A 14,142-nucleotide genomic window follows, 5' to 3' on the forward strand; every position below is an offset into this window, starting at 1 on the left:
AACGTGCTGACTTACTCCATCGTCCTGTAGCTACAGTATTTAGATGACATCAGTGGACAATACGTTGCATTTCCTGTACCATTCAGTGTGTTGTTGTGTTTCCCGGTGCTGCTGACAGCAGTGTTGCAGTGTGTGCATGTGTGCAGGTGTCTGCTTCAGTCGCTGCATCATGTATGGCATGGGCTCACAGTGCAGAGCTGAGTGCAGCATGGGCTTCATTCCATCCAGTGAAAGCCGTGTTGTGACTGAGAACAATACATGCTGAAGTATTTCATGTTAGAATGATGTAATAAGGAACTCAGAGCGTTTATGACTCCTTCTGTTTGTTGCTGCTGTCATGTGCTAAACTGTGCTTTAATTCTGTTGCTGAGAAAAAGCTGGAATGTACATTTGTTTACCTAAAACCTAAAAGTGACGGCACCTCTGTAACCTCCATCTCCATCTCCTGAGTCACCTTTTTAAAAGTCTTTCCCGTCTGTCCATCACCTCTCATCCTGACTCCTGTGCAGGCTGAAGAGGGAGCGTTTAGGTCCACATGATTGGCTTTCCATACCCGTGCCTGGAGGCCACGACTGGATGGTGGTGCCCGGCTTGGAGCCAGAGACAACATACCAGTTTAGCGTTCTGGCCCAAAACAAGCTTGGCACAGGCCCCTTCAGCGAGGTTGTCACTGTGAACACACTAGGTGAGTACACCCACCGCCGCTCAGCCACCACAAAGGATCCAATCAGAACAAACTGCTCTGGCAGGCAGGCGGCTAGAGCGGCTGCTAGTCTGTACACAAAACAATCATCTCATTCAGCAGCTTGTCCATATGGACGGGCTTTCTTTCTGGCACCGCTGTATTCAGTTTTGGAGAAATTGTCTTGATTCTAATTTGCATTCTTCGATTCCTCATTTTAACAATTAGAACAGTGGCCGACCTCTTTGGTGTTCCAGATGTGTTTAGTGCTGAAGGTGCAGAGGAGCAGATCAGCTCTAACACGACACAACGCCCTCCTTTCATTACGTTTTATGGAAATTTGCTGTAAAATGTGAAGCACTACGAGGACGTGTGGTGTTATATCGATAGCGGCGCCGTTCCTTTGGTGGTAAATCGTAGCTGGATCATGAGACAACACAGCTGCCCCGGTGCAGTAGTTTCATAGTAACGGCACAGGGAGCGTTCAGTGCTGGTGTTTGAGCCTCCTGTCTGGGTCGGTCACACGTCTGCGGTTGTCTTCATACGTGCACGGCGGTTTGGCGGAGCACCAACAGCAGCTACCAGCACATCCACGCTGAGCTGATCATGTTCATGGACGTTTTCAACAATTATGTATTTACGACTTGATTTGACGAACATGGTGTTTTATGCGTGTGTCCTGTCTGGATGGTCTGTTCATCACAGCTACCTGTGAGCGACCAGGTGAAGCAGGTGTAGTCAGAAAGCTCTGTTTGTCTCCTCTGAGCTGAACACAGTCCAGTGTCAGAAAGCAGAGTGATGTTGGTTCTACCACCAGACTGGAGACACTGGTTTGCAGAGAAACCCTCGTTTCACCAAACATCAGCTGAGATTTGCTGTGACTGAACACTTTCCTCCCAGTGTGTTGTTGAAGTGCAGCCTGGCACCATGATCCCAGGTCGGGTCCTTCATGAGGAGGCGGTCCGGTTCTGCTGTACTCACAGCAGCATTCTCCTGCTTCAGTCCGTTCACTGATCAGACTGTTGTTCATCCTCCAGACTACTGGTTCATTAGGATCAAGTCAAAAACATTGTTTTTCCTTTTCAGAGTTGTGAAACTCACACTCTAGCCTGTAGACTTCATGTGCTTCAACGTTCTCTGATCCACAGCGCCCAGAGGTGCTGGTTTTGGCCCGACTGTGACCGACTGACTGAGAATGGTTTTTCAGGGGGACGTTGTTGTCAGTGGACCAGTGAAGCTGAAGAGTTCACCTGCTTGTTCTGGTTCTGTATAAGAACTGGTTGTTGTTCATGATGTTGTACAACAAACCCGAGACGTTTGTTTGTGGTGATCATCTGAGCGACAGTGTTGGAATCTCCACCGGAGCTCTGTCTGAGTGATGGTGCATTATTTCATCCTTAAAGCAGTGAAGTCGACGGACATTTATTCAGTGTAAATGAAGCTGTCACAGGTTGTTAGTTAGAGATAAGTGACATGCTGGATGGAGATAACTATCCATGCTGCATCACCTTCTGTGTCAGTGAAGGATGAGAAAGAAAAAGACGAAGCTGTCAGCAGAGGAGCTGCCTGTTGGCTTCCTCTCCTTCAACAACACTTTAAACAAAGTCCTCCATCCTTCATTTGCCGTCACATATAACACGTCTCAGCCATCGCTGAAGGAAGAGCAGACGTGTAGGAAACCATCTGTTTTCATGGTAATGGGGAGGCTGAGTCCTCAGACAGTAAATGAAGGCAACTGCATGGACGTGAAGATCTTCAGTCTTTGGTTAAATTCAGTCAGTAACAGTCAGACCGGACCTATGAGAACAAGAAGCACTTTGGAGAGCTTTGTAATGAAATAACTCTCATTGTCTTCATCACCAGACCAGACTGAGACCTGAAAAGCAAAAACAATATTTTTACTTCTGTTCATGAAGATCCTGACCTAGAGAAGACCCATAGCCATGTTCTGCCATTCAGCCTTTTCTAGAGTCTGCAAAAGCACCTAACGACCAGATCTGATGCTGTAGAAATGAAGAACTTCAAGGTCACATCCATCTTCATATCTGCACCAGTCAGCCTCTGTGCTGAGCAGGACCAGCACCGGGGCGGGTTGTGGTACCGGTATTAAACGTGGCCGGGCCTGATGGGCCGCTGGCTGCCGACTGCTTTATAATTCACAATGAAACCAAACGGATCTATCTAGCAGATGTTCAATAGCATGGGCTGTTACTCAGCTAGTTTATGAATAAAGAACTTCAGAGAAGGATGAATTCTGGGCCTTTTAATAACTGTTAATTGAACCTGTTAGATGGGATGTGTGTTTATCACGTGGCCTCTGGCCTCCTGTGGATTTGGGTTCAATCGTGCTGAGTGTCGCTAGGATCTGGCCTGGACTCAGGACTCATACAGGATGAATAATGTGCAGTATGTTCTGCTTAGAAACGTTCCTCTGCTGCCAGCAAACGTAAAGTCACTGAACTCAACAATTAGCTCAAAGTTGTCTTCTGTGATTAAAATATCTGAGGTCAGATAACTGAAGTTTGAATGAAGGCATTTAGATATTAAGCTTATAAAGGACGGATTTGTTTTCCTTTATTCCAGTTGTTATTTCCAGATTTCCTCATTTGAAATGAACTTGGAGCTGAGTGAGTACAAAGACAGGACGCTGCTCCAGAGACCAGCAGGCCTGGTTTAGACAAGACGTAAAGACACACGTTTATAATACAGAACAGAGGAAACGTTTGGTGGTTTGCTAACATGATGGTTCTGGTTCTTTTGAAAACACAAAACGACAGTTTAAGTTAAATTCACTTTAAAATAACAAAACTTTACGCTCATACATGAACCTGAGTCCACGTTTGTCCAGCGTGACGCTACGCTGCAGCTGCTTAGAGACAGACAGCATGTGGTGTGACTTCTGTTAAAGTAGGAAACACTGAAGCCACCGTAAAGGGAGGAGGTTTAACAGCAGCAGGAACAGAAACAGATTGTCAGGACACATGATGAAGCAGAGAGAAACATTACTGAGCTTCCTGCACATGCTGCTGATGAATTCAGTATCAAAGCTTCTTCACATCTGGTCACAGTTCGGATGCATGTTGGTGTCAAAGTGTGAAGGCGGCTGATTCACTAGAACTGAGTCACTCACATGTTCTCCACCCTCATGTGCTCTTCCAGTATTTCCTATAAGTACCCCTGAACCATTGGTGCTGCTTACCCCACCACGGTGCCTCACAGCCAATCGCACGCAGCAGGGAGTCCTGCTCACCTGGATCCCACCTGCCAATCACACAGCACCTATCCAGCATTATGTCATGGAGTTTCGTCTGGGAGAACGATGGGAGGTCCTGGACGACAGCATTCCCGCCGGGGAGACGGAGCTGCTGGCCCGAGACCTGGTCCAGGTAAAACACAGCACACGGTCTGGAGACTTCACACAGTTTTGTACAAGACCTACACCTGGCAGGTCCAGAGAGAGGTCTGAGGTGGAGTGGAGGGTCCAACACACCCTTCAGTTCACTAATTAGCTTTTACTCATCAGTTAGAATCCAGATATTAGCTGGTTTCTCTCTCGGTCCGTTGGGCTGTCAGGGGTTCTGAACTGAAAGCGTTTCAGAGCTACGATCCTGTTGTTCTTGAAAATAGCCCGAAGCATCCACAAGACCAAAGCCACACGTTGTTTCCTAAGTGCTGCCCTAAATTATTGATCAGAACAGAGCTAACAGTCTGCTATTTAATAATTGTTGTGAATCAGGAGCGTGAGGTTGAGATTCATCCTGTTTGTCATCCTGAGCTTCCTGAACAGACCAGAGCTACAACACTTTGGTCGTGTCTGTTTAATTTATTTATTTGAACCGTATCTTATCTTATCTTGTCTCTATCTTGGTCCTGTTCTCGGCTTTTTGTTGTGTCCATATGGTCAAAAAGTCTGAGGACGTGACCGCTGTTACAGAGACGTGTGAAACTACAGAGTCTATCTGTGTCGGCAGCACACGCCTTTAAATCAACTTCAACAGTAGTTTATTTACTGATGAAGTCATGAGGACAAGAGCAGCAGAGAGAGGATAAGTCAGCGTTTGGTGTGAGCAGCCTTCATCTTCATCTGTCTCCATGTGTCCAGGCTGTTCCTGTAACAGAGCTCATGATGATCCGGGCTCTGTGAGGATCAGAGCCTCTGTTGCAGGACTCCTTGTTTTCCATGTGGTTGATGATGGTTCCTTATAAACTCAGAGGAGTCGTGAGGTTTTATGGGCGTGTAGGAACCTGAACCATGTCGTGTTGGCCTGTATGAAGAGTCCAGTGTAGATGTTAGAGAGCAGAAGGCTGCTGCTTGACAAGGACACTGAGAATCCAGAAACCGTTCATGCAGTTAAAAAACACACAGAGCTCCAGGCTGCCCTAAGATGACCTACAAGTGCCTGGAGTGGAGAACGGCCTTCAGACATCGACTGGATGCTGCTGCTGCTTGTTGTGCAGAATGGGATGGAGAATGATCAGATACCTCCCCGATGGTCATGAGCAGCAGATGGAGTGTTAAAAACAGTTCTACATGCTGGTGCTCAAGATCATACAGAGAAGACGGTGTGAGTGAACCCTTCTCTGTTTGGTCGTCTGCAGTCATACGATACAGGAACACGGACCAAACAGCTCCATGTGAACGCAACACGTGTGAGCTGTTGCTGTCAGCAGTCAGGATGTTGTGTGACATCTGATTTCTCTGTGGACCTCAAACTGGAGCAGAGAAGGAAACATCTCAGTCTGAGTCAGTCAGCAGGAGCATCCAGCTTCCATGTCAGGGATCATCAGTGATGATGAGAGGCGCTTCTGCAGCGACCACTGAGAAAAGAAACGCTTTTCACAGCCCGTAGTTCCCAGAACTGGACGAGGTGTGTCCGGTCAGGAGCAGCAGCAGCATGTTTCCTTCAACATTCACGTGAATGTGCAGCAGGACTCCAGGCAGAGCTCCACTGCAGCATCCTGAGGTGTCATCAAAGGGGAAAATATCATGAAGATAAAAGGTTTAAAATGTTAATTCCACATCATCAAATCTGCTCAACACTCACACTGTAAACGAAGCAGAAGCTTTCCATCATTTCACCTCATCTGAACATCATCAGACGAAGCCTTTGGAAATCTTTTGCTGTAATTTGATGGGACTAAATTTAGTTTCTTCCTGTTTGCTCTTTCCCATCTGTATTGATTTAACAGTTTGTCACTGTTTGCTGCTGAAGGTGGAAGAACAAGAAAAAAGAAGTGAAAGCTACACAAAATCAATCCCTCGGCTCTGGAGTTAGAGTTAGCACGAAACCATGAGTCTGTTTAGAACATGTTTAGAAAATGTTGTGTTTATACGTAACGCCACATAATCACAATAATAATAATAATCATCATCATCATCATCATCATCATCATCATCATCATCATCATCATAGAGAAGTTTGTCCTCCCTGCAGGTGAATCAGTGGTTAGCACCGTTAGCGCCTCACAGCTAGAAGGTCGCCGGTTCAAGTCCCGGTGAGGACACCCGGGATCTTCCTGCGTGGAGTCTCCATGTTCTCCCCGTGCAGCGTGGGTTCTCTCCGGGTTCTCCGGCTTCCTCCCACAGTCCAGAAACATGCTGAGGTTAATTGGTGATTGTAAATTGTCCGTAGGTGTGAATGTGAGTGTGCTTGGTTGTCTGTCTCTAAGTGTAGCCCTGTGATAGACTGGTTACCTGTCCAGGTGAACCTGCCTTCACCCTGAGTCAGCTGGGATAGGCTCCGCCCCCCATGACCCTGGTGAGGATGAAGGTGTAGAGATGATGGATGGATGGACGTCTGTCACCTGGGTGCTCACTGAGCAGCCTCAGATGACATCACGCCACAAACATACCAGCTGCTGCAGAACACGGATGTTTTTTCTTGATATGTTCTGACCAACATGCTCCACTGAGGTGAAGATCAGCGCTGCTGCCAAAGTTTCTTATTTATTTATTTTTTGTGGCTGTTCATGTGCTGTCATAGCCACCTTGGTTGTCATAGTAACAATGCAGGTGAGCACATCTCTTTAAATATCTCGTGGTTTCTTCTCTTTACTATGTTGTGTGTATGTGTAGGACACGCGTGTGCGCTTCAGGACTTCTCGTGTCGTGTGCGGAGCAACTGAAACATCACAAACCGGATCAATACTAATAATGAACACGGTGCTCTTTAGTTATTATTATTATTTTCAGAGTGCTAAACATTTCCTGGAGCTCTGCAGGAAGGAAAGTCAGTAAATGTTCTGTGATTTAGGAGCTCTGACACGACGGAGCGTCTGTCTTTAATCTATCCACCACTTCAGCTCCACGCAATGCTTTTATCTCTCCTTCCATTGCACTGCAAACACCCACACACACTGTTCTCTCTGTCACACACACACACACACACACACACACACACACACACCTTGATTGTATAACTTCTCCATTGCAAATTTCCCTCTGCGTTGCTGAGATCATGTGACCCAGAGGGACACTCGCTGGAGTTTCTACGGCTGCGTTTTGGTGTGAAGGTGCTGTGGTCACATGTAAATCCATCATCTGGGCGTATTTATCAAACCAACAGGGCGACAAAGTGTGTGTTGCTCCCTGCTGAAGTGTCTGTGAGCAGAACAACTGACTGTTCTGTTCTGACCCGGCCCTCTGCAGAGCACACGGGTTCAGAAAGTCCAAGTCAGTCTTTCATGACAGCGTCCTGTCAGGTCGTCTCACACTGAGCTCATCATCACTCTGTCATGTGCGGTTTAGTTTGTCCCTGAAATGATGCACACGTGAAACTAAATGTTTTTTAGGGAATGATGCGAGCGGATCAGTCGTATGTAGACGAGTGGCATCTTTAGGCCTCACAGACAAACACAGTCTTCATACAGACACCAGATAGTTTTCACTCCACAGTGACACAAATGACAGTCTCCTCCTCCAACATGTATTTATTCACTTCTAAGTTGTGCACCGTCATCTTTCCAAGTCAAACTAAACCCTGTCCCATGTTCGTCCTTGGACATGTCCCAGATGAGACACTGTTAGCTGCAGACTGATTGTTGCCTTCGATAGTCTTCGTGCTTCCTGCCTGATGCTGACAGGATGTGAGGCTGCCCTGGAACAGACATACCAACTCTGATTGAACATTTGAAGTTTGAAATTCTTTGATTCAACTTCAGTACAGGTATTAATGGTAACGTCTCCTCTGGGCTCTGACCTGGTACTGGTCTATTATTAGATGTTTTGTTGGCTAGACTGGACTTGCAGGAGCCAAATTTTAAAATGCTTGAAATGGTTAAAAGTGTGTCCCCTGCCTTCGCCCTAAGTCGGCTGGGATAGGCTCCAGCCCCCCGCGACCCTAATGAGGATTAAGCGGTGTATAGATAATGGATGGATGGTTAAAAGTTAAGATCATTTTAGTCCCGACTGAGAATCAAACTCCACACGTTGCTGAATGCTTCATGAATCCCATCATGCAGACCCTCCCTGTCTGGTACCGCTAACTCTGTGTTCAAAGTGTCAGGTCCAATCCATCCATCATCTCTACACCTTCATCCTCACCAGGGTCATGGGGGGCGGAGCCTATCCCAGCTGACTCATGGTGAAGGCAGGTTCACCTGGACAGGTAACCAGTCTATCACAGGGCTACACTTAGAGACAGACAACCAAGCACACTCACATTCACACCTACGGACAATTTACAATCACCAATTAACCTCAGCATGTTTCTGGACTGTGGGAGGAAGCCGGAGAACCCGGAGAGAACCCACGCTGCACGGGGAGAACATGGAGACTCCACGCAGGAAGATCCCGGGTGTCCTCACCGGGACGCCAACCGGTGACCTGCTAGCTGTGAGGCCACGGTGCTAACCACTGAGACACCTGGTCCAATCAGGATACCCCAATGCCTCACGATGATACCACCATCTCTGTTTGTCCTCTGTGTGTGTGTGTGTGTGTGTGTCAGGTTTTAGAACGCTCACACTAGATGGCATCATAACTGTTTCATGTGTAACAGACAGAGCTGAACAATCTGTTTCCCAAACGTTGGTGACACAAACAGAACCTCTCCTCTGGCTGACTGATCCGTTTCTGGTTCCAGATGTGAGACTCTGACTGGTTTACCTTCCGAACACTAACCTGTGTCTCTTCTCCTACCACTAGGAGGCGTGGTATGAGTTCCGTGTCATGGCCATCATGGACGACATGATCAGCGAGCCCAGTAACGTCGTAGGAGTGTCTAGCACAGGTGAGCCGTCGTGTCATTGATCAGAATGTCATGTGTGGCGATTACGAGCAAATTCTATATATAAGAAGGTACAAACAGCCCATGTGTGAACCCTACACTACACAGTGTGTGAACCCTACACTACACAGTGTGTGAACCCTACACTACACAGTGTGTGAACCCTACACTACACAGTGTGTTTGCTCTGCCTTGCTTTCAGAGGAGCTTGTTTTGTCAATGCTGGGATTCAACCCGACAACCTCTGGCTGCAACCAGCATCTCTAACCTCAGGCTATCTTAACGTTTCCCGGCTAAAGAGCGGTAGATGTAGATGTATTGCACACGCAGCAACTCCAACTTTACATTTTGCCCACTCAGCACTATTAAATTTAAGCTCACTTTACATGCACGCTCCTTGGTAGCATCCTGAAAAGTATGACATCATCTCTCTGCTCACTCCTCACGGATCGTACTCGGCTGCTTCGTGCTAAAAAAAACAAAAAAGACTCATCAAAGCAGGTCTTTTTTTGGCTGCAACACTGAAAGTCTGTTTTGAATCTGAAATTAAACCCCTCAAAATGTGATGTGGCTCCCCTGCAGAGGTCACTGAGTACACATGGTTTGGTAGGAGCAGCTGTTGGTTTCCCAGGAAGCTTTAGCGCTCTGGAAGTGCTCTGCTGCCCCCCACTGGTGGAGCTGGGGAGCTGTGCCGGTGCTGCTCGGCTGTCTGCTGATGTACCGTTCACACGGCCGGGTTAGGGTTAGGGTTAGGTTCTCTGAGCATCCTGAACATGATGTGGACACACACCGGCCTTCCAAACACAACACCACGCTCTGTGGTTGATCACATTCCTGTTCCACTGGTCCTGATGCTGCTCTGCCTTTTGCTGAATCACGCTCCACTGCAGCACATTAACCACTCCAACAAGTCCACCACGGAGATCCCCCCTGGTCCTCACTGACAAATCCATTAGAATGTAGGCCACCAAACCACTTAGTAAGTCAGGACAGCAGTGAAAGTTGGTAGCTCTGCAGTGTTCGTACACCGTCTGGGTTTCCAGGATCAGAGTCTGCTGGTTCATGCAGAGCTGTGCTGCTCACAGTAATCCTGGCTTTGATGGATCCTTGACTGTAACCAGCTAAAGACTGCAGGCAGCAACAGAAAACAGGAAGACAAACCGCTTCAGAGTCGGATAGAGAGCTGAGGGTGTCCTGGCAGTGCAGCTACCTGATAACGGTACGTACAGGATGCTGTGAATGTTCTGGAACGTACCAGACTGATGCTATTATCACTTTAAATTTGAATTAGACAAGTTTCTACATCTGTTAATGCTTCCTGAAAGGTCAGGCAGAGCCAGTCAGTAAATACAATACAAGCAAGCACTCATGAGTTTCATGAGCAGCTCAGTTTCTAGATGTTCCTGATCAGACCCTCCATGTCTGAGGTTCTGTGTGTTCTGGCCCAACCCACAGAGCCCAACAGACACCGTCATCCAGATCCTTGCTGTTGGGTGAACTGTTCTCACCGTGTTTATTGCAGTTATAGTTTCCTGTTTATTTGAAGAATAGACGATGTTGGATCGGCATCGAGCTCAGCAGCTGTCCTCTGGCATGAACTCATCAGATATGTTGACATCTATGGTAGGAGCAGGTCTAACCAGTCAAACCAGTCCAACCAGAGCCATCTGTTAGTACATACTGAAGTCATCCTGTTACTGAGACTGATCCAATGTTTCTACTCATGTCTTCACCCGTTCTCACGCTCCTGCTTCTCAGATGAAGACGTTGTAATGGTCTTCATCAGAACTGACCTCTTCTGGTGATACGAGCTGTTTCTCTCCTTAACCGCAAACCAGCCAGATGTTTGTCTCTATACTGGGAGGAATGGGACGGGCATTGTCCTGGTTCTCCACCAGGCTGCTGTGTGTGAACACTGCAGTGAATAAAGCGACAAACTCCAGACGATCTCTGCAACACAGTTAGGATCAGATATCTTTACTGCCAGTAGTTTATGGTGAGATGAATGCAGAGACATCATAATGACCAAATCTGTGTTATCATGTCAGCTGATGGAACATGTGGATAGCGTGGACTGTACGGCTCGTCCTGATGGAGACGCTCAGGCCTCTGAGGAACACTTCATCTCCTTCAGACTCTTCTGAAGCATTTAGTCCCTCTTTTGTCCTCTTTTGTTATTGAAAGCAGAGCAGATCTTTATGAGGTATTAGAACAGCACCCAAACAACAATAACCTATAATAAATTATCTGCTGCTGCTGCCACCTAGAGGTGGACGTGACACACCAGCGCCCCCCTGTGGTGAGCCAGTAGCACATCTACTAAATCTTGTTCCTGTGCTGTGCTGGTTGAGTCCAACCACAGAGAAGGATGTGTGTCCTTCATGTGTTTTACGTTCATCTGCTGAAGTGGGAAAGCTTCTCTGCACACGTATCGATCCACCAGGAGGAGAAACCTCGCAGTCCAATCGTGAAATGGTTTTTAGTTTTGGACTTCTCAGGCTGATAGTCCGACTATTTGAGGAGCAGCTTTATCAGACACAACTGATGATTGTAAGCAGAGGAGATCTTTGTAAACCTCCAGTGTTCATAAACCTTCACACCTTCCAGAGGCAGCAGTCGCACGTTGGCGTTCTACGCAGGAAGTTCTGAATGCAGATATTTTGGGAAAGAAATTATCATTCTGCGATGTCATCATGGCCTATACCCTGCAGAAGCCACATGCAGCAGTAAAGGTCAGCTCCAGCATATTTGAATCTCATTGGATATGGCAGGAACTTTCCTTTCATACACCCTTCAAAGGCTTTTCAGCTGCAGCGAACAAAGATTGGACCTGATGCCTTTTTTCTTTTTGCCAGTGACAGGAAACCAGCAGAGGACATAATGGCTGAGAAGTTTGTTTGCATGCTCCAAAAAATAAATGAAAAGTCCAGATTCAGTTTGTGGACTCGTAATTAAAAGCTGCCTGATCAGATGACAGATGTTCTAGTAGGAGACAGTATGCTTCCTCCAGTGGACTCACATCTGTGACCTGAACTTGTTTCAGAGTCAGAACATGCATGTTGACATCAGCAGTGAACTGAAGAAGTGCAGTGAGCAAACCGACATGTTGCTGTGTGGAACTAATTTGTCATTTCTCCGTCTCAGTGCGGTGTACGTATCACCAAACCCTCCGTCACCACAGCATCACACATCCCTCACTCTCCCCTCTGACTCTGGCCCGCAGACTTCTTCCCTCCTCCGGAGCTGGTGGAGGAACGTGGACTGGCGCGACCGGTGGTGGCCGGCATCGTGGCCACCATCTGCTTCCTGGCAGCAGCTGTTCTGTTCAGCACCATGGCTGCCTGCTTTGTCAACAAGCAGCGCCGGAGGAAGCTCAAGAGGAAAAGAGGTGAGAGAAAAGTTCTCCACAGCCGCCAACCCACACACAAAACAATCACTGACTTCAGCTGCTGAACGTTGGGACGGGAAGGTGCTGCAGCAGCTCTCACCTGTCTGGGTCACCTGTCTGGGTCACCTGTCCTGTTCCTCTCTGGATTTAATGTATTCCTCTCTATATTATTTCTGTTGTTGTTGTTTTTATGTGTATTTATTTATCCTGTTATTTATTGGAACACATCAAAGCAGATGATCTGAGGTGAGGATCGATGGCCTCGTGGGGCTGAGGGTTGTTTTAGTGTTTCTGTGTGTTAAACACTTGAAACAACAAAATGAACGAGGCTCAAAAGTATGAGAGCAAGTCACGATCCTACAGCTGAAAATAATCTGAACGTCTGAGGACTCAGCAGATTAAAACCACTCTGGTGAATGTCTGGTCTGTAATGAAGAAGCTCTTTAAGCTGTGTTCTGATGACACTTGATTTGCTCATCAGAGGTTTGTTCAACCAAAGTCAAGCTCACACCACACGACCTTCAGGTCAGTTCATCCTGACAGGTGGAGGAGAAATCAGGTGTGGGTCTGAGAAGATGCTGGGCCCGGATGATTAGAGGATGTGAGTTTACAGATCCAGTGTGAAGCAGCTGAACCGTCTCAGACTCATGTTTGGTGTCTATCAGCATGGTGACGGTTGTCAGGCTGGCAGGAGACTCAAAGCTGAACCATTCAGCAGTTCATCTACAGATATTCAAACCGCTCGTTCATATCTCACCTCCAGCTGAAGAACACAAACCACTTTCCCATCAGAGGACTTTCCCTCTGCTCTTGTTGTTTCTCGCTGTCGTGTGTTGTTGGTGTTACAGCAGAGTGTTGCACCACAGCCTCTGTTTTGTTTCCATCTCTTCCCCATGAGATCCCTGGACGGCGCTCTGCTCCCTCTGGCACCATATTCTAAATAATATCCTGTAATGTGAGATGCACTGTTTCCCCGTAGTGTCTGCATTTTGGGGATTCTGGGAGAAAAAACCTGTCTCTCTGTATGTGTGTAATGCAGTCTAACTTCATCAATAGTTAGGATTTTGTGTAAGCCTAAATCACCTGATATGAACATGGCTGTGCCTCTAGTTTCCACCAGAACACTGCTGACTAGGCAGCATTATGAGCAGGGATGTCATTGGCATTGATTAATCATTAATCAATTAATAATAAAGCATCATAATCAATAAAGCAGAAGACAAATGACACATGTCAGAGAATGTGTTGTACAGTAGCTGTAGTACCTGAACCAAGGAGGCAGGACAAGCAGAGAGCATTGTGGGGGTTTAGCCAGCAGTGGGCACCATGACAAAGACTTCTGAGCAGGTATCAGGCTTCAACCAGAGCTCACACCGACTGAGAGGATGGACGCTAGTAGTTATAGCAACAAGCTGCCGTGTTATGATGTGCCTTTATTATTATTTATAAGAACAGTCGTGACCCGATAACCCGACACTAAATGTAAAACCTTCTTCTATGTCGGATATCAAGGCTGTGGGATTGTCCAGACGGAGGTCCAGATACGAGGAGGGCTTGATGCTGGAAGGATCATTAGTTGTTCATTATTGTTCATAGTTGTTATAATAACTAGTGTGTTGTTAGAACACGACACATTGCTGGACTTCAGCCTGACTGACCGGTGCTCTGGTGCACGTTCTGGACACGTCCACCCCGGGGCAGCGCTCTGACGGGGATGCCGTTTTCTATACACCGTGCTGCTATAGAGGGGCTGGAGCCCATCCCAGCTGACAAGGCTTCAGCCCACCAGTCCATCACAGGGCCAGTACAGACAGCCCTCACCATTAGAAGCACCCAGTAACCTC

At 47.2% G+C, this 14,142-nt stretch overlaps 1 protein-coding gene across 2 annotated transcripts in view; it reads left to right on the forward strand.

Annotated features, from left to right (window-relative positions):
• igsf9bb (immunoglobulin superfamily, member 9Bb) overlaps positions 1–14,142 on the forward strand; it is a 149,286-nt gene that overhangs the window by 112,258 nt on the left and 22,886 nt on the right. For both annotated transcript variants that reach the window (XM_008282644.1, XM_008282643.1), the window contains exons 13-16: positions 510–685; positions 3,842–4,068; positions 8,829–8,913; positions 12,134–12,298. In XM_008282644.1, the coding sequence (XP_008280866.1) occupies positions 510–685; positions 3,842–4,068; positions 8,829–8,913; positions 12,134–12,298 (653 nt within the window). The remainder of the gene's footprint in view (positions 1–509; positions 686–3,841; positions 4,069–8,828; positions 8,914–12,133; positions 12,299–14,142) is intronic.

Source organism: Stegastes partitus, unplaced genomic scaffold (genome assembly GCF_000690725.1).
Source record: "Stegastes partitus isolate 25-593 unplaced genomic scaffold, Stegastes_partitus-1.0.2 Scaffold280, whole genome shotgun sequence".
NCBI lineage: Eukaryota > Metazoa > Chordata > Actinopteri > Pomacentridae > Stegastes > Stegastes partitus.